At 47.6% G+C, this 21846-nt stretch overlaps 1 protein-coding gene across 12 annotated transcripts in view; it reads left to right on the top strand.

Moving 5' to 3' along the window:
• Positions 1-8897: 8897 nt before the first annotated feature.
• The window catches only part of map7b (microtubule-associated protein 7b), a 90500-nt gene continuing 77551 nt past the window's right edge, over positions 8898-21846 (top strand). For 6 of the 12 annotated variants that reach the window (XM_042332950.1, XM_042332945.1, XM_042332947.1 and 3 more), the window contains exon 1: positions 8898-9058. In XM_042332950.1, the coding sequence (XP_042188884.1) occupies positions 8935-9058 (124 nt within the window). In that variant the 5' untranslated portion in view covers positions 8898-8934. The remainder of the gene's footprint in view (positions 9059-21846) is intronic. The other 6 variants (XM_042332949.1, XM_042332952.1, XM_042332951.1 and 3 more) reach the window with 2 other exon arrangements.

The following is a 21846-nucleotide window of genomic DNA, read 5'->3' as shown; positions in this document are numbered from 1 at the left end:
GGTGTTGACAAATCATGGCAACTAGGCACTCTGCAATTCAACAGGACATCTGTGGCCAACAGTACTTGTGGGCTTTAATGGGAGGATTAACATGAGAGATGTCATCAAAACATCAGTTACCTGAAATGTGGATGGGAATCAACTAGATTTGTCACACCAACCCACTTAATCTCATTGAACCAGTAGCATGATGTTGGACAGTAAACTATTTGCAAGGGCAGAGATTAAACACAAGCAATTATCAGTCACCTGAAGAACAAAATACATTTTACCTAACCTAGATTCATTATTTTATACTCGTATAACAGAAGACTGTTCTTTTAATGTCAGAAAGTCATTATTTTCAGCTGTCCACCTGGCAGGAAAAAGGGTGAGTCATGTTAAGTAATACTTCTTGTCTGGCAGGTGCAACATGCATAACAACATCAGACCAGGAACCTAAATAGGCGTTTTACCTATTTACTTCAAGGCTGTATCAGATATACCAAATACACCACAATACAATGCAGATTTACATTTGTATAGCACCTTTTATGTTGGGAGGATGTCTCAGGGCACTGAACAATACAAGTGTGGCCCCTGAGCTAGGTGTGGGAGCCAAACGGTGTGGGGAGGGTAATTACTCAGTGATCACTGCGTGATGAATACAAATGACACTTATTGCTTGCCATTAGATGTTATTAATACAAAGTTTGGCATTCTTACCGCAGGGTCAGAAGGTTGAGAGTTCAAGCCTGATATTCAAGCATTCGATACTGTCGACCACGCTATCCTCCTCCACCGCTTGTCCTCCCACTTAAACCTTCAAGGCCCTGTCCTTGAGTGGTTTAGGTCGTACCTCTCCCACCGTCTTCACTTTGTCTCCTCAAATGGTTTTTCCTCCAGCCCCTGCACTGTCGCGTGCGGTGTCCCTCAAGGCTCTGTCCTCAGTCCCCTCCTCTTCACCCTCTATATGCTCCCCCTTGACATCATCCGCAGACATGGGGTTAACTTCCACATGTATGCGGATGACACCCAACTCTACCTTTCCTCCTCTACCCTCAACTCCACGACCACCGATGTCCTGACAGCCTGCCTGTCCGACATCGAGTCCTGGACGAGAGACAACTTTCTTCAGCTCAACGTACGCAAAACTGAGGCCCTCCTGATTGGCTCACGTCAGCGCCTCCGCACCTCAGGCACTGACAGCATCAGCATCCAAGGCTGCACTCTCCACCTCTCAAAGCCAGTCAGGAACCTCGGGGTTCTGTTCGACCCTGAGCTGTCCTTTCTCCCCATATCCGCACCACAACTGGCACCGCCTTCCATCACCTCCGGAATGTCGCCAGACTACGGCACTACCTCACCCCTCACGCTGCTGAAACTCTGGTCCACGCCTTTATCACCTCAAGGCTGGACTATGGGAACTCTCTCCTCGCCGGCCTTCCCGGCACCTCCCTCCACAAGCTGCAGGTCATTCAGAACTCTGCAGCTCGTGTACTGTCCCGCACCAGGCTTCGGGACCACATCACTCCCACCCTCGCTCGCCTCCACTGGCTCCCCATCCCCCAGAGGATTGATTTCAAGATCCTCATCCTCACCTACAAGGCCATTCACGGCCTCGCTCCCTCCTACCTCTCTGACCTACTATCCCCCTACCTACCTGCCCGTACCCTCCGTTCCTCTGGCTCCGGTCTGCTCCACATCCCTCGCCCTAACCGCCCTACTATCGGTGGCCGGGCCTTCAGCCTCTCAGCCCCTAGGCTCTGGAACTCCATCCCCCAGTGCCTTCGCCGCCTCCTCCCTTTCCTCCTTCAAGGCCGGTCTCAAGACCTTTCTCTTTGACCGTGCCTTCAGCTCCCCTCTCGACTCTCTACCCCCTCCTCGCTCCCTCCCTTCCCTCCCCTCACCCTGACCATTTCCCCCCTGCTCGGGTCCTGACCCAACTGTACAGCGCCTTGGGATGTCCTCCCGACGTGAAAGGCGCTCAATAAATGGAATCTTGTTGTTGTTGTTGTTGTTGATATCTGTACTTAAGGTCACAGTCTAGACATTCTTGGAGGTTCCATCCTTTGAAAGAGATATTGACTGGTATTGACTGCCTGTTCAGGTGGGTGTTGAAGAACCTTTTTGAAGAAAGAAGAAACTTTCTCTTAGTGTCCTAGCCAACAATCTTCCAGTCGTTCATAGCTGTATATGGGACTTTCCTATGCACAAAATGGTATAATGTGACATTATGGAACAAATGAGCATTATAATAATAAATGTAAGAACTACATTTTTGTTATTAATAATCTGCAATATTCTACAGCTGCATCAGATGGTGTGTTTGCACATTACAGCATTTGCTGTTAGCTGTAGTTGTGCTGTTATTTACTCTATTTGACACCTGTGGGTGTAGCTTCCTGTTCTTTGAGTAATTATGTAATACCAGTATTACCTGTTCATGGTGAATTTAAGGTGATACCTGTTTTTTTAAAGTCTCAAAGCACTCTAGAGTAATCATTGTGATAATACAGTAGCCAATTTATTCACAGCAAAGTCTCACAAACAGCTAGAGGTGAATGACCAATTTAATTGGAAGATTGTTGATCAGGACACGGGGAGAAACTCCGGTTCTCTTTTCAAATACTTTCAAAAAATGTCCTAGGTACTGGAGTCCTGTAGCTCAGTGGTTAGAGCACTCGCTTTGCAAGTGAGAGACCTGAGTTCAATTCCAGGCAGGGCGAAACCTTGGGCAAGTTTCCTTACTCCACACGCCTAATAATAATCCCTCCAAAAACCCAAAACAATAATAAATTGGTCATTTTCAATCTACGACTGTTTGTGGGACATTGTTGTGCGCAATTGGCTGCCGCGTTCGCCCACAAATATACAGTCAATTCACTTTACAGTGTGTTCTGTGAAGCGCTTTGGGACGTCCTCCCGACATGAAAAGCGCTATATCAAATGCAAGGATTATTATTATTATTATTATTATAGTTGGAGATCAGTTTTCAAATAGATTTTAAAGGGACAGATTTTGAGCATGGAGGGACAGATGGAGCCAGTGGGAGTGGGGGCAAAGGGAAGCAGGAGAACAAGGGGGTGAGGGATTTCGGAATAGAGTTCCAGAGGATTGGGGAAAAGTGGCTGATCATTATTTATTCAATACCTGTACCTAAGTTACTCGTGAATGGTATATTTGCAAAAGAACTACCTGATAAGACTCTGTCTTATATCATCATGTTGTTGTATCATATCCCAGTCGCTTTCCATGCAAAATGTGAAGTAGGAACCACCCACCTTTATTTCATCACTTGCTTATAATGTATAAAGTCACATTCTATACATCCCAATAAGTAAAATATCATATATATGCAGAACAAACTTACCTGCACCACCAAGTCAACAAACACCGAGCCTCCTGCTCAGTGAGTGAACGTTCAGAACGAGCAGCCTAGTGCCGGAAAATGTCAATTATCTGACTCTGACTATCACAAACTATTTTCCCAAATAGATTGAGATCATTACAATATTGTGAAAGTTCCTTTTTTAATTTCTGATTCACAGTTTTGTGGCTTTCAGTAGTATGACTAATTGTATTGCTAGAGTGACAGAATGGCATTGACCCGTGCTCTTGTGTGAAATACAGTACCTTGTAAACTGGGGAGGGCAAGTTGTGCATTTGTAGGATGGATGAATGATATCTTACTGTCTGTCATAATTTGTCATTCTTGAAAATACAATAGTGTATTTTCTCGTATGCAAATAGTTTACTATATAAAGATGTTTGTGTTCACATATAACCTGAAAATACAGTAACTTTGTTCCTTAATACACTACATACATCTCCTGAGAAGTGCACATTTTCCAAAACAGTAACAGAAATAAGTAATAGAAACAGAAAATAAGCACATGTATGGATGGATATGCCTATACATAACTTATGCTGTACTTAAATGAGTTTTAACAAATACACCTACAATTATGGGGACCAGAGACGCACTGTCACAAGGACAGCTGCTCGCTCTGCACAGGCGCAGTGTGTGTTGGTGTAGATCCTCCCAGCCATAGTGCAGCTATCTTTTTTTTAAACCCAACAACAACAACAATGTTCTGGCCCCTGGCACTGCCATCCCAGCCATGACCTGGGAGGCTGAGCTTGAGGGCTGATGCCGTCCCGCTGATCGCTCGCTCCGGGTCTCTGCGTGTGCGTTTTGGCTGCCACCCCGGCCCGAGCCTCCCCTTCCCTCTCCACTCTAAATGTCTCTCCTTCCATCCCCCTCTATGTCTCTCCTCCCATCCTCCTCTATCCGCTACTCCCCCTCTGTCCTTCTCTCCCACCACCCTCCCCGCCTTCTCTCTCTCCTCGACCCCATCACCACTTCCCTCTGCTCCAGCCTGGGCATCCTCTGCTGGGCCCATCGTGGCTCCCGGCACTGGCTGTCCCAGAGCAGCAACCCCAAGTGTCCAATCATTCACTCCCTCCGCTCAAACCGCCTCCTTAATGCAAATCCTACTTCCCCCTCTCTCATACGTACCCTTCCCAACTCTCCACTCACACCACTCTCCACAACCATCTCTCCCGTACACCCAAAAATCCTCTCCGCATCACTCTCTCCTGCAAACCCACCCACATTTCCCTCCAAAATGTCCGTTCCCTCACAAATAAAGCCCTCACCATCCATGACCTCATCCTGGACGAGCACCTTGACGTTCTTGGGCTCACCGAAACCTGGCTCTCCCCCAATGACCCCATCCCCCTAGTGGAAGCCTCCCCTCCAGGCTACATCTTCCACCACACCCCCCATCCAAACCAACGTGGCGGTGGGGTGGCCTTCATTTCCAAAGCCTCGCTTGGTCTTACCCCCTATTCCTCTGGCTGTTTCCCCTCCTTTGAGCACCTCACCCTCTTCCGCCCCTCTCTCCCAATGAAAATCCTCCTTGTCTACCGCCCCCCTAAGCCCCCCGGCTCCTTCCTCACAGACATCTCCACTTTCCTCTCTTCCCTGTCCCTCTGCTCTGAACGCCTGCTCATAATGAGCGATTTCAACCTCCACCTAAACTCCCCCTGTACTACTTCTGCCGACTTCACTGCCCTCCTCTCCTCCCTAAACCTCACCCTCCACATAAACTCACCCACCCACAACAGCGGTCATGCCCTTGACCTTGTTATCACCCACGGCCTTGACATTTCCGACCTCAGCATAGTGGACAAGGCCATCTCGGACCACTTCCTCATCTCCTTCTCCTCTCACATCCCTCTCTCCTCCACCAAGCCCTCAATCATCGTCTACCGCCCTTGGAAAAGGCTACCCACTGAGACCCTCACAAAGGCCCTCACTTCATTAAACATCCTATCCCTCTGGCCTTCCACCCGCGGAGATCCTGAAGCAGCCGTCCAGTTGCTCCATGATCGCCTCTCCTCCACCTTCAACTCCCTCGTCCCCCTGAAATCCAGGACCATCTCCAATCCCACCTGATTCCCCTGGTACAACAACCATCTCTGCTCCCTAAAAAACAAAATCCGGCTGCTTGAACGCAGATGGCAGAAAACTGGCCTGACAGTCCACCGCCAACTGTGGCTCGAGCATCTCCACAGCTACCGTCATTCTTTGACACGCGCAAAAACGGTCTTTTACTCCAGCATCATCTTGGAGGCTAAACACAACCCGAAAGTCCTTTTTTCCACTACCCACTACCTCCTCCGTGCCCCCCCTCAGGCCTCCTCAATCTTCATATCCAATGCCAAGTCAAGGAGGTCATGGACTTCTTCTCATCTAAAATTCACAACATCCGCCGAGCAGCCTCATCCACCTGCCTCTTGTCACCCACCACCATGTCCTCTCTGTCCCCCTCACCATCATCTGCTTTTACCACCACCCCCATTCTACATTCCTTCCTCCCCATCTCTCCCTCCTCCCTCTCACCCACCATCACCTCCATGAAACCAACTACCTGCTGTCTCGACCCCCTTCCCACCAACTTGCTGGTTACCCAGCTCCCCCTCCTCTGCCCACTACTGGCTGACGTCATCAACCAGTCCCTCTCCTCCGGATCAGTCTCTGTCCTCCTCAAAACTGTTGTCATCACCCCACTCCTCAAAAAACCTTCCCTAGATCCCTCAAACCCCAGGCACTACCGCCCTATTTCTAACCTGCCCTTCCTCGCTGAAATCCTAGAACGTGTTGTTGCCAATCAACTTCGCACACACTTCTCTTCCCACTCCCTCTTCGAACCCCTCCAGTCCGGTTCCCGCCCACAGTACAGAGACTGCACTTGTGAAAGTCACAGACGACATCTTCTCTATCTGTGACCAGGGCTCCCTCTGCCTCCTTGTCCTCCTGGACCTCTCTGCGGCATTCACCACGACCACGCCATCCTCATCCACCGCCTTTTCTCTGTCATCCACCTCAGTGGGACCGCACTCGCCTGGTTCGAGTCCTACCTCACAAACCACCAGCAGTACATCTGCACAAATGGCTTCTCCTCCCACTCTCACCCAGTTACATGTGGGATACCCTAAGCATCCATCCTTGGCCCCCTCCTCTTTCTGATCTACATGCTCCCTCTTGGGGATGTCATCCGCAGACATGGGGTACATTTCCACATGTACGCGGACGACACCCAACTCTATTTTTCCACCTCTCTTTGCGACCCCCAGTCCCCTGATGTTCTGTCAGCCTGCCTTTCAGACCTCAGGAGTTGGATGAGCGCAAATTTCCTTCGACAAGGCAGAAGCCATACTCTTTGGCTCTCGTCAATGTCTCAAATCCCACGGCTCTCACCTCCTCCACCTACCCAACTTCCTCCTAAAACTCTCTGAACCTGTACGCAGCCTTGGCGTCAGGTTCGACCCCCAATCGTCCTTCCTCCCTCACATTCGGTCCCTCACCAGCACTGCCTTCTTCCACCTACGTCTGATCGCCCGTCTCCGCAAATACCTCTCTCTGAAAGCCGCTGAAACCCTAGTCCATGCCTTTGTTACCTCTCGGCTGCACTACTCTAACGCCCTCCTCGCCGGTCTCCCATCCACCACCAGCCATAAAATCCAAATCATCCAAAACTCTGGTGCCCACATTCTCACCTGCACCAAACTCCGCTCCCCGATCACCCTAGTCCTTGCCAGACTGCACTGGCTGCCTATCCCAGAGAGGATCGATTTCAAGATCCTCACCCTTGTATTCAAATCCCTCCCCTCCTCTGCACCCCCAACCCCCACCTCTCTGACCTCCTCTCTCCTCAAAACAGCACTCGATGCCTTTGATCCTCCGGGTCTGACCTCCTCCTCGTCACCCGAGTCCTCCGCTCCACCCTCGGCGCCATGCCTTCAGCCACTATGCCCCGAGGCTCTGGAATTCCGTACCTCACTCTCTTCACCTCGTCCCCTCTCTTCCTACTTTCAGGTCCCTTCTGAAGACCTTTCTTTTCGACTGCACCTTTGGTCACCTTCCTCCCCCTGGCTCGGCCCTGGGATTCCTTACCGTGAAGCGTTCTGAGACGCCGTCCGGCGTGGAGGGCGCTAAATAAATCCAAGTTGTTGTTGTTGTTGGTTGCCCAGAGGACTCATGCCTACAATCACCTGGATATAGTCACTGAGCTCTTTTCCCTTGTCGTGATGATATGAGATGAGTTTACTGTAAATTTGTATTACCCATTTTATGTCTTAAGGTGTCAGTCTGGATCAATTGGCAGCACTCTTGCCCTTTGAGTCAGAAAGTTGTGGGATCAAGCCATGCATTGCGTCTTTGAATTTGTGTAATCTAGGCTGACAATCCAATGCAGCGGTGGGGGTATGATGCATTGTTCGAGGTGTTAAACTGAGGTGTCATTTGCCTGTCCCCTGACATTTAATAAAAATTATTTAATAATAATGGCCTAATAATAATCCCTCAAGAAAAACAATAATAAATTTATTTTAAATAAATAAAAAACAAGAAAAAAAACAATAAATTGGTCACTTCACTCCACAACTGTTTGTGGGACATTGTTGTGCGCAATTTGGTTACCGCATTTCGCCCACAAATACACAGTCAATTCACTTTACAGTAAAGTGAAGCGCTTTGAGACATCTAGAAGACGTGAAAAGCACTATATCAAATGCAAGGATTATTATTATTATTTCCACACCACTTTCATCCTTTGTGCCTTCAGCCACAACGCCCCTCATCTCTGGAACTCCCTCCATTAATCCCTGTTTTGCCCCCACTTTATCTTTAAATCCCACTTTGAAGTCCTCCCACTTTAATTGTACCCTCCCCTTCTCCCTTGCTGAGAGTCCAACTCCAACGCTGCACAATGTTCTGAGATGCTTTCTGCCAAAAATGGTGCTTACATAAAAATTCAAGATTGTGTTGTTCAGGTGGGCGTCAAAAGATCTGTTTGAAAAGAGGAGGGTGTTCTTCTGGTGTCGTAACCTCAGGCAAAACGAATTGGTGACCCGCGTTCTTGAATAGCACCGTGGGGATCGTGAACCTGGGTCCTTTCTGACCAGGCAGACGGGACCCTGGTCTCTTCCAAAGAGGAGAGCGCCCGTCTCCGATAACGCACCGCCCCTCCCGGACTGCATCGGCGGTCAACCCTGGACCATAGAGCCTCATCCCAGGTCCCGGGAGTGGGTCCTGAACACACAACCAACGGTCCGACTCGGAGCGCGACCAACCGGGGGCTGTCACTTGGCTGTGGACACGTGCTCTGGGACCTCACCCTGGGTGAGAGGGGCGCTATGTAAACGCGAGTAGTTGTTGTTGTTGTTATAACCCCCTGTGATCAGTGCAGTCCCTTGAGCAGCGCGTTGCTGTGTGTTACAAACAGCCGCCGGGTGGGGGGGGCATCAGGCTGTTTGTGACGCAGGCGCACGGTGGCGCTGGGGCTGCGTCACCTGTCTGTGACGTGCCGCCCTGCCCGGTGGGTGCCGCTGTGTGGTGGGGGGGGGGGCGGGGCGGGGGGGCAGTACCTGGAGCGCGGTCCCAGATGAGGGCGGGGCCTGAACTCCCATTATTCAAATCTCCCGCCGCCAGGGAGCGGGTTCGCTTGTGGCTGACGTCAGGAGTAATGGCGGAGGTGGAGGGAGTCGTGTCCCGAGCGGATGGCGGTGGTGAGTTCACACTCCAGCCCACACCCCCCCACTCACACACTCACACTCACACCGCCCGGGTACAAGCCTCAGACCACCCCTCCACCACCCCCTCATCCCGGCCTGAGCCGTCTGAAGCGGCGCCGGGTCCACCCGCCGCCCGCGGGTCAGGTGTTTGTGGCCGCGGACACCTGTTCCTGGGCGGCGGCGGCGGCGGTTGGGCTCGCGCTCGGCCTGTGGTGGCCACGTAACCGCGGGGAGGAGGGCGAGCCCCGGGGACACGAGGACAGTCACACACACACACACACAGTCACACAGAGTCACACACACACACACACAGACAGTCACACACACACACAGTCACACACACACACAGTCACACACACACACACACACACACACACACAGAGTCACACACACACACACAGTCACACACACACAGACACACACACACACAGTCACACACAACACACAGACACACACACACACACACAGTCACACACACACACACACAGTCACACACACACAGTCACACACAGAGTCACACACACACACACACAGTCACACACACAGTCACACAGACACACACACACACACAGTCACACACACACAGTCACACAGAGTCACACACACACACAGTCACACACACACAGTCACACAGAGTCACACACACACACACACAGTCACACACACACACAGTCACACAGAGTCACACACACACACACACAGTCACACACACACACACACACACAGCCACACACAGTCACACAGTCACACACAGTCACACACACACACACAGTCACACACACACAGTCACACACACACAGCCACACACAGTCACACAGAGTCACACACAGAGTCACACACAGAGTCACACACAGAGTCACACACACAGTCACACACACAGTCACACACACACAGTCACACACAGACAGTCACACACAGACAGTCACACACAGACAGTCACACACAGACAGTCACACACACACAGTCACACACACACAGTCACACACACACAGTCACACACACAGTCACACACACAGCCACACACAGACACACACAGTCACACACACACACACACAGACACACACACACAGCCACACACACACAGTCACACACACACACACACACACACACAGAACACACACAGTCACACACACACACACAGACACACACACACAGTCACACACACACACACACACAGACACACACACACACACACACACAGTCACACACACACAGACACAGAGAGACACACACAGTCACACACACAGTCACACACACATAGACACACAGTCACACACACACACAGTCACACACACACACAGTCATACAATCACACACACACAGACACAGAGAGTCACACACAGTCACACAACACACAATCACACACACAATCACAGACACACACAGTCACACACGCAGTCACACACACAGTCACACACAGTCACACACAGTCACAGACACAGTCACACACAGTCACAGACACAGAGAGTCACACACACACAATCACACACACACAGACACAGAGAGTCACACACAGTCACACACACACAGTCACACACACAATCACACACACAGACACAGAGAGTCACACACAGTCACACACACACAATCACACACACACACACAGACACAGAGAGTCACACACACAATCACAGACACACACAGTCACACACAGTCACACACACACAGAGAGTCACACACACAGTCACAGAGACACACAGACAGACACAGACTCTCACACACACACACAGACACAGAGACACACACACAGAGAGTCACACACAAGACACACACACACACACACAGAGACACACACGCAGAGAGTCACACACACACAGAGTCACACACAGAGTCACACACACACAGAGTCACACACAGTCACACACAGAGTCACACAGACACAGTCACAGACACACACAGAGACACACACGCAGAGAGTCACACACACAGAGTCACGCACAGTCACACAGACACAGTAACACACACAGTCACACACACACACACGCAGAGAGTCACACACACACAGAGTCACACACAGAGACACACATACACAGAGTCATATACACAGAGTCATACACACAGTCTCACACACACACAGTCACACACACAGACACACACACAGTCTCACACACACACACAGTCACACCACACACAGAGAGACACACACATACAGAGTCACACATACAGAGTCACACATACAGAGTCACACATACAGAGTCACACATACAGAGTCACACACACATACACAGAGTCACACACACATACACAGAGTCACACACACATACACAGAGTCACACACACATACACAGAGTCACACACACATACACAGAGTCACACACACATACACAGAGTCACACACACATACACAGAGTCACACACACATACACAGAGTCACACACACATACACAGAGTCACACACACATACACAGAGTCACACACACATACACAGAGTCACACACACATACACAGAGTCACACACACAGATACAGAGACACACACACATACAGAGACACACACACAGAGAGTCTCACGCACGCACACACAGTCACACACGGATGGTGTCACACAGCGAGTGAGAGACATATGAACACTGCGAGAAACAGACGTAAAGAGAGAGACAATGAGACAGAGATGCGTATTGTGAGTGAGACAGAGATACAGTGATAGAGATGGTCAGACACTCACATACACAACACACACACTCACAGAATGAGAGACCACGAGAGAGACAGATACAGCAAAATAAATGCACACTCACTGAGAGACCGAGAGACGCAGAAGCGCAAACTCATAGATATATATAGATATATATATAGAGAGAGAGATGGGCATGTGCACAAACTAATAGGTAAGAGATTGATTTGCACACCTTCACTGGGGAGACTGCAAAAAAATTTACTTTTTTTTACTTTTTTAGTATATATATTTTCAACACCACGCATTTCAAATTTGAATGAATCATACTTCTGTAAGCGACAAAGCCATACTTTTTTTAAAAAAAGCCATATTTCTGTACGCGACAAATCTAGAGAGTTGAAGAAACGAGTGCACCTTTAATATAATATTTTTGTTAAACGCCGTTAAAAATATTTTCTTAGATGTACGGGAGCTATAATTATCTTTCCCACACAAACGTACTAACTGTTCTGAGGAGGATAAGATATGATGTCCTGATATGCAATCGCGTTGAAGGAGGGGAAGCAAAATCCGAGTAAAATGATATTGTTTTAAAATCCTAGGTCTTCAAAATAAGCACTTTATAACTGTTAACTTGTTTGCCGGTTGAGGTGTGTGGAGAGTTCCAGTTTAACTTTTGTAGAGGATGATTTGATGTTTGCATTATTTGATGGTAATATTGTGTTCTTTTTTTTATGTTGGTAAGTGTGTAAAGTCAGCTATCTTCTGTGAGATCAGATCCACTATTTCTAATAAATGTTGAAACTTTGTTTGTGTATGACGGTAGCTCCTCACAGTTGTTGAACTCTTTTCCTGGTTTTACCTGGAGTCGGGTGTTAGCACAAGGGAGTGGTTCTACAGCATAGCTGTAATATTATCCAGTCTATATCACGTGCAGGACCTTCCTGTGAATTATTTTGTGTATTATGTGTAAAGTGTTATGGAAGATACCGTCTCATCATAATTTTCACCCTGAAGCTACAGTTTAAAAAAAATGATGTTAGCTATTCTTTGTATCGCCAGGTTTAATTCCTCTTTGTTCGAACAAGTTAAGGTTAACAACAACAAAAAAATTACATTTGGAAAGCGCCTTTCACTTCGGGAGGACGTCCCAAGGTACTGGACAATCAGTGTTTCCGACCCACGCTGAGGTTCGGGATCGGGGAGGGTGGAGGGCAGAGGGAGAAGCAGGGAGATCGAAAGCACGGTCAAAGAGGAGGGTCTTGAGATGAGTCTTGAAGGAGGGAAGGGAGGAGGTGAGGCGGAGGGATTGCGGGATGGAGTTCCAGACGATGGGGGCAGAAAGCCCCTAGCCACTGGAATTTTAAAAGTTTGTCAAAGAAGAAGTTAGATGTGGAATTAGGATATTACTTTTTAAATCTATGCTGTTGGTTTATTGCATGATTGTTTTTTATTGTGTTCTTTTTATTTATCTTCCAAGTAAAGGAGAGTGATTGAATAAGGGTTTCATGGTTTTCATAAGTGACTAAGAAATGTTTTTACAAATTAATTACTTGTGATGTAAAACGACATGAACTACAACATTATGCGACTTGCATGTGATGTCGCCATGACAGATTTGAATGAAGTATGGTTCTTCTTAACTCAACCCAATGTGATATGCATTTAATCTAACAGTATTTACTCTTCAAACATGCAGCCGTAATAATGTATCAAAGGCTGGACACAATTGCAGTGCATAGAGTCGAAATTTGCTTTTTATCTTGAGCCATGTAGAGTTGACCTTTCCACAAAAATCTGTAACCATCAAATGAAAGGATTATTATTGAGTGAGCCTTGGCAATTCTTGTACCATAAGTATGATTTATTATGAACAATCTTGGTATTTTCATATGATGGAGGAAACTGAATGAATGAGCTGTTGTATGGTTGATTTATACTTCTTGCGGTCGTAGTGGTTTCTTGAGTAGAAAGTTTCGAAACAGGATAAGCATACATTTCCTTTTCTAAGATCTTAATTTATCAGGACTGTCTGGGACACAGAGACTTAATGGTGGAAAATAGCTTTTCCCTATAGAAACCTCTCAGAAGTTTGTACACCTCTTTTAGTGTTCAATGTATTTTATGAAGTATAAATATTACACACTGCATTTTTCTAGTTTGTAGACTTGTTTGCATTTGAGACAAATTAAGTGGACTTAAATGCTCATGGCTTTTTTTGGTGGCCAAACCTAATCTTAAACCTACATTTCAGGCTGCAAAATGGTGTTTATATTTTAGGGCATTCCAAGTGAATATTAAGAGATCCAGAGAAACAACTCGTGTTGAGCTTTTTTTAAAAAAAATGCTATTGATTCCACATTAAATGTGTGCTTTACGATGCCACCAGCCCTTAAGAATAACCCTCAAATTGTATAATTTGATATTGGGGTTATATAATTGGAAGAAATAATTTGCACCTTGCAATTGTAGCAGTATTATGTTTTTTTGTATATAGAGTGGAAAAGACTTTCAAAAACCTTTTCCCATCTAATGCAAGGCTTTCCGGGGTTAAAATCTTCATAGCTGAAATGCTGTGCAGATGCTCTAAATTAGAAACAATTGCTAGGTATAAAATATTGTGTAAACCAAATCAATGTAGATGTACATGAAATATTTCACAAATGGAGAAATCCAGAATAATGGGACCATTACTGTTTTAAAGGAGATTGAGTAAACATTTTGAAGTGGAAGAATATAAGAGGTTTGGGGATGAGGTAGCAGTTTGCTCTAGTGGATCAGCTTGCACCATTCCGGGTTCTGTTGGCCGAAAGCTTTAGTTTCTACTTTACACTTCAAATTAGAACATCAAAATATGATTATGGGATTAAATGGAATACTCTGTGTGTGTGTGTATGTAATAAAGAACTCTCTCTCTATATATATGTGTGTGTATATATCTATATGTATTAAAGAAAGTGATAAATTAGAACAATTTGTCAGGGAAGGTAGAGCCAAATCTGTAGTGACAATTGGAATAAACAGATGCAATGTTGGGTTAGCACAGTAGAGAGATGAGCTTCAGGGTCTGGATGGCCTTATTTTGTCCTTGAACTTTCTTGTATTTGAAAAACAAATGCTGACATTTACAACTGCAGCCTGCTTTTTAACCTAAGGACAAATATTAATGCTATTGCCAAGAGAAGAAAAATGTGCTCTCCATTATTTCCAGGGATGGTGCTGTGGCATTCACAAAAATAGTTAACTTGCAGGGTCATTTCCATAGGAACAATTAGTAAAATTGTTCATTTTACTTTATTTTTGTCCATTGGATCATTCTTAATGTCTGGAAAAGGTTTGCATAGGTGGATCAGTCATTGAAAAACACTGTGACTAGCCAGTATGGGTGTCAGGAGAGTCTGCTCAGTTAGTGGACAGAAAAGATTGTGTGCAGGTGTCTGCAAGCCTGTGTGTTTACCCCTAGCAACGCCAGTGAACTACATCATATGAATCCTGACACTTCTGTGGGGGTTGGTGGGAGGGAGGGGTTGTAATTCTCCAAATTCAGCAGGATCAAATATTCAATGATTTGTTCTAGTGTATGTGTAACTCTGTAAATACCAGATATGTTATTGTATTAACAGCAAACCTTGTGTCATTTGTTGTGAACACATGACTCAGTTGGTTAATAATGTACAGCTAGGCAGAAGATTTGTTGTCTGCCTTGTCACAGATTTCAATGTGCATTGCACAGTCAGTGGTTATTGCTGTTTACAGGGTTGCAGGGCAAGCAAGGATAGGTTCAAGGTCCACTGGATGCTATTAAATGGGAGCTGGACTGAAAATATTAAGCTCAAAGTTTTTTTGTGTACATATATATTAAAACTCGTGCTTAATTTGATATTACTGCATTAGATTGTTTCTGTCCAAGACTACAACAACAGCAAGATTCCATTTATTGAGCGCCTTTTACGTCGGGAGGACGTCCCGAGGCGCTGGACAGTTGGGTCAGGACCCGAGCAGTGGGGAAATGGTCAGGGGAGGGGAGGAAGGGAGGAGGGGGGAAATAGTCAGGGTGAGGGGAGGGAAGGGAGGGAGCGAGGAGGGGGTAGAGAGTCGAGAGGGGAGCTGAAGGCTCGGTCAAAGAGAAAGGTTTTGAGACCGGCCTTGAAGGAGGAAAGGGAGGAGGCGGCGAAGGCACTGGGGATGGAGTTCCAGAGCCTCGGGGCTGAGAGGCTGAAGGCCCGGCCACCGATGGTAGGGCGGTTAGGGTGAGGGATGTGGAGCAGACCGGAGCCAGAGGAACGGAGGATACGGGCAGGTAGGTAGGGGGATAGTAGGTTGGAGAGGTAGGAGGGAGCAAGGCCGTGAATGGCCTTGTAGGTGAGGATGAGGATCTTGAAATCAATCCTCTGGGGGATGGGGAGCCGGTGGAGGCGAGCGAGGGTGGGAGTGATGTGGTCCCGAAGCCTGGTGCGGGACAGTACACGAGCTGCAGAGTTCTGGATGACCTGCAGCTTGTGGAGGGAGGTGGCGGGAAGGCCGGCGAGGAGAGAGTTCCATAGTCACTTTCACTAACCCCAATACCAGCTTTCTCCCCATAACCCTGCAAACCCATCTTCCCCAGATACCTATCCAGTTCTCTCTTAAAAGCTGTTATCAAATCGGACTTCACTACCCTTTCAGGCAGATCATTCCAAATTCGAACAACTCGCTGAGTGAAAAAATTTCTTCTAACCTCCTCTCTGCTTCTTTTGGTAGATATCTTAAGACTGTGACCACGGGTCACAGACACACGTACCAGCGGAAACAACTTTTCCTTATCTCGCCTGTCGAAACCTTTCCTGATCTTGAAGACCTCTATCAGGTCCCCGCGTAACCTTCTCTGCTCTAATGGGAAAAGTCCTAAGTTCTCCAGCCTGTCCTCATAGCTAAGGTTCCCCATTCCTGGTATCATTCTCGTGAAATTCCTGGTATCATTCTCGTGATAACCACATAGATAACCTGCATAATTACCTGAATGTTTTTGTATGGAACTTTGGTATCAATATGCCATTAGTCAAGGAAGATTAAGGCTCTACATAGACGCGTTCAATTTTTCTTTACTGTAAATCAGATTTTTTTTATTTCTTCCAAGCAGTTAAGCCTCTTCTCGATGAACCTAAATATGTGAATTATCTTTGAACTAAGATCTTTTTCTGGTTTTATAGTACTTTAAAAAAGCAGAATCAATTGCTGATTTATCCTCTTAGTTTCTTCTCACTTTCAAAGAAACGTTTTGAAGTGTCATTTTTAAAATCTTTGTTGGGGGAGTTTTGCATCTTATTACTCTGTACATGGGAGTTTAAGGATGATTTTGATTTATTTGGGAAACCTTCCATTGAATGGCTATTTACAATAAAATGATTGAATCACATGACCCTTCGAGTGGGAGTGTTGCTGGTTTTGTTTAACCAGAAGGTCCCACTGTTTGGATTAGTCCTGTTGTGTAGCACTCGTTTTATGAAAAGTAAGAAGTTTAAAATCTGTCAAACTTCAACAGCCATAATTGCATGCTGTGCCATAACAAAAGGAGCAAGTTGTGCAATATTTTGAGAAGTAAAAATTGGCACAGCAGGTATCTTTATGGTCACTTATTCGCACCGTATGTTGCAGCAAGTGGCTACATCTTCATTTTTGTGTTAAGCAAACATTTTCAATTAACTCCTACAGCATCTTATTTGCACCTGGCTGACATGGAGTTGAAAGTTTGAAGCATATAGGGTGTCAGCCTGGCTCAATTGGTAACATTTTCATTTCTGAGTCAGAAGATTGTGGATTCAAGCCCCAAGTTAGAACTTTTGGCTTAGTCTAGGTCAGCATTTTTCAAATGCAGCCACCCATGTGATTTTGTGTGACACGACAGTCCCTTGCTCGGAGGGAGAGTGTGTGTTTATATAAGGAGCTCAGCGCATGCCGATCTTTGTAGTTTGAGTGTGCCTTGGGCCTGCTGCTGCGGAGGGGGAGGCTGGACTACAGCTCCCAGAGAGCATCGTGAAGGGGAGGGGGGCGGTCAGGCATGCGCATGACAGAGGCTCACTCCTCACTCGGGAGAGGAATGGAGTGTGCACCGGTCTCCTGGTGGATGGCTGGGGGTCGAGAGACTGGGGGTGGGGGGAGTTTCAGTGGGTTTGAGTGTAGAGGAGACTCTTTCATCCACCCACCCCCCACACTCCCAACTCCTACCCATCCTCCCCTACACACTTTCGTACCCGTTTCCCCACCCTCTGTCACCAAACTCATCCTATTCCTGAAACCCACCACCTGCTCCCTTGACCCCATCCCCACTCCACTCCTTATCTCCCAGCTCCACCTCCTTGCCCCACATATCACAGACATTGTCAACCTGTCCCTCTCCTCTGGCTCTGTTCCCATTCCCTTAAAAACTGCCACCATCACTCCCACCTTGAAAAAACCCTCCCTTGATGCGTCGCAGCTATCAAGCTACCAGCCCATCTCCAACCTCCCCTTCCTGTCCAAGGTCCTTGAAAGAGTTGTCGCCTCCCAGCTGCGCTCTTTGCTCTCCACCCATTCATTATTCGAACCCCTTCAGTCGGGTTTCTGTGCTGCCCATAGCACAGAAACTGCCCTGGTCAAGGTCACCAATGATATCCTGACCATCTGTGACCAGGGCTCCCTCTGCCTCCTCGTCCTCCTCGACCTATCGGCAGCATTCGATACGGTCGACCACTCTATCCTCCTCCACCGCCTGTCCTCCCACCTCAACCTTCAAGGCCCTGTCCTTGAGTGGTTTAGGTCGTACCTCTCCCATCGTCTTCACTTTGTTTCCACGAATGGCTTCTCCTCCACCCCCCGTACTGTCTCGTGCGGTGTCCCTCAAGGCTCTGTCCTCAGTGCCCTCCTCTTCACCCTCTATATGCTCCCCCTTGGTGACATCATCCGCAGACTTCCACATGTATGCGGATGACACCCAACTCTACCTTTCCTCCTCTACCCTCAACTCCACGACCACCGATGTCCTGACAGCCTGCCTGTCCGACATCGAGTCCTGGACGAGAGACAACTTTCTTCAGCTCAACGTGCGCAAAACTGAGGCCCTCCTGATTGGCTCACGTCAGCGCCTCCGCACCTCAGGCGCTGACACCATCAGCATCCAAGGCTGCACTCTCCACCTCTCAAAGCCAGTCAGGAACCTCGGGTTCTGTTCGACCCTGAGCTGTCCTTTCTTCCCCACATCCGCGCCACAACTGGCACCGCCTTCCATCACCTCCGGAATATCGCCAGACTACGGCACTACCTCACCCCTCACGCTGCTGAAACTCTGGTCCACGCCTTTATCACCTCAAGGCTGGACTATGGGAACTCTCTCCTCGCCGGCCTTCCCGCACCTCCCTCCACAAGCTGCAGGTCATTCAGAACTCTGCAGCTCGTGTACTGTCCCGCACCAGGCTTCGGACCACATCACTCCCACCCTCGCTCGCCTCCACTGGCTCCCCATCCCCAGAGGATTGATTTCAAGATCCTCATCCTCACCTACAAGGCCATTCACGGCCTTGCTCCCTCCTACCTCTCCAACCTACTATCCCCCTACCTACCTGCCCGTACCCTCCGTTCCTCTGGCTCCGGTCTGCTCCACGTCCCCCGCCCCAACCGCCCTACCATCGGTGGCCGGGCCTTCAGCCTCTCAGCCCCAGGCTCTGGAACTCCATCCCCCAGTGCCTTCGCCGCCTCCTCCCTTTCCTCCTTCAAGGCCGGTCTCAAGACCTTTCGCTTTGACCGTGCCTTCAGCTCCCCTCTCGACTCTCTACCCCCTCTTCGCTCCCTCCCTTCCCTGCCCTCACCCTGACCATTTCCCCCCTGTTCGGGTCCTGACCCAACTGTACAGCGCCTTGGGATGTCCTCCCGACGTGAAAGGCGCTCTATAAATGGAATCTTGTTGTTGTTGTTGTTGTTGTAAGTGACTCCCTGCCCCTCTCTCTCCCCAAATAACCTGGTTCACTTGTTGACAAAATTAGTGCAGCCTTTTCTTTTTTAAATTTTTTTTGGGGTGTTAGGTGCCAGCCTGGCTCAGTTGATAGCACACCCTGGAATAAGATAGGGATCTTTGCCCTGTGTTTAACCCACTTTATATTTGATTGAAGTGTTTTTAATGCTGGATACAGAAAGGTTGCGTTTAACTTTCCAGAGCTACAGGCAGATAATAATAATAATAATCCTTGCATTTGATATAGCGCTTTTCACGTCGGGAGGACATCCCAAAGCGCTTCACAGAACACACTGTAAGGTGAATTGACTGTATATTTGTGGGCGAACGCGGCAGCCAATTGCGCACAGCAATGTCCCACAAACAGTCGTAGATTGAAAATGACCAATTTATTATTGTTTTGGGTTTTGGAGGGATTATTAGTTGACGTGTGGAGTAAGGAAACTTGCACAAGGTTTCGCCCTCTGCCTGGAATTGAACTCAGGTCTCTCACTTGCAAAGCGAGTGCTCTAACCACTGAGCTACAGGACTCCACAGATGTAGCTCACACAATGTTCAAGCAATGTGTCAATCTGTCTCAGTCTGTAGTGCTGTGAGTCACAAGATTGTGGGTTCGAGCCCAATGTTGGACAAGACAGTGTTTCTCAAATATGTAATCTGTGGGGAGGGAGATTGTGTTTGCATATGTGGAGCTCAGTGCATGCTGGTGCTTGTGGTTTGAGCCGTGTTGGGCGCACTGCTGCAGAGGGAACAGCCAGACTATAGCACCCAGGGAGCAGTGTGAGAGCAGCCAATTGGTCTGGTATCCATATGTTCACTCCATCCCTCCCTCTGTTGCTGGCTTGAGAAGGGGGAAAGTGATGCAGATTACAAAAAGACGCACTCTGGCTACCAGGAATTGTTGGTGAGCACGCGCTGAGGCCACACAAAAAAAATTGTTTGAGAATCACTGGTCTAAGTAGACACTACAGTGCTGCGCTAAGGAGCATATTGTAGGAGGTTCCGTTCTTCAGGATGAGTAGTTAAACCGAGATCCCTACTCCTGTTCAGGTGGATGTTAAAGATCCCACTGCACGATTCAAGAAGAGTCTGTCTCCCAGTGTCCTGGCCAACAATCTGCCAGATAAAATTAGTAATTTACTGATCTGTTTGTGAATGATTGTCATGTGCAAAATTAGCTGTTGTGTTTGCCTACAAATAGTCCAGGGATTCACTTACAGTAAATCTTAGATATAATAATTATAGTAATCCTTGCTTTTGATATGCGCCTTATCACGTATTCAAGATGTCTGAAAGCACTTCACAGAATATACTGTAAAGTGTAGTGACTGTATTTTGTGAGTGAAATGCAGCAGCCAATTGTGCACAGCAGTGTCCCACAAACAGTTGTGGGTTATTAAATGAAACTAGCTTCCATATTATTATTAATAATTATTATAATAATTAGAGTGAATGGTGGGTGTGTGGGCTGGCTGGCAGTGTGTGTCTAGGGCAGGTGCTCGGCTAGCCTAACCTTGCTCCTATTTTAGGTAAATTTAAGAGAGAAGCTTGAAGGGGCATGGGGATAAGGCAGGACGATGGGATTGTGATATCCTTGTGCTGCGAGCCAGGCAGGTTTGATGGGCTGATTGGCCTCCTTCTATGTTGTAGATTTCTATGGTTCTTTTGAAGTCTTTTCTGAGACATTGTGACAATATGATTAGGTGCTCTATCAAATGTAAGGAAATTTTCCAAAACATAATGACATGAAGAAATGGCTTAAATGTGTTCTCCTAAGAAGTTAACTGTTGACTTCATATACTGCTTCTTTTCACATGTTGGAAACTATCTCTGCCAAACTTCTCTTAAACAACAACAACAACAACAAGATTCCATTTATAAAGCGCCTTTCACGTCAGGAGGACGTCCCAAGGCGCTGCACAGTTGGGTCATGACCCGAGCAGGGGGAAATGGTCAGGGTGAGGGGAGGGAAGGGAGGGAGTGAGGAGGGGGGAAATGGTCAGGGGGAGGGGAGGGAAGGGAGGGAGTGAGGAGGGGGATCTTAAACCAATATAACTGACCAAACGCATTCTGTACACGTATATTGAGGCAATACAATTGCAACAGCCTTCGAGTTTCTGGACTGAAAGTGAAAGTCTGTCATTTCGTCCAAGATATCTAGACTTATTCTTGTAATTTTTCCAATTTTTTACCTATATCTCAT

The sequence above is a fragment of the Callorhinchus milii genome, unplaced genomic scaffold (genome assembly GCF_018977255.1).
Source record: "Callorhinchus milii isolate IMCB2004 unplaced genomic scaffold, IMCB_Cmil_1.0 Scaffold3, whole genome shotgun sequence".
Classification (NCBI taxonomy): Eukaryota; Metazoa; Chordata; class Chondrichthyes; order Chimaeriformes; family Callorhinchidae; genus Callorhinchus; species Callorhinchus milii.
The sequence above is the reverse complement of the archived record's forward strand: the minus strand, read 5'-3'. Positions and strand labels throughout refer to the sequence as shown.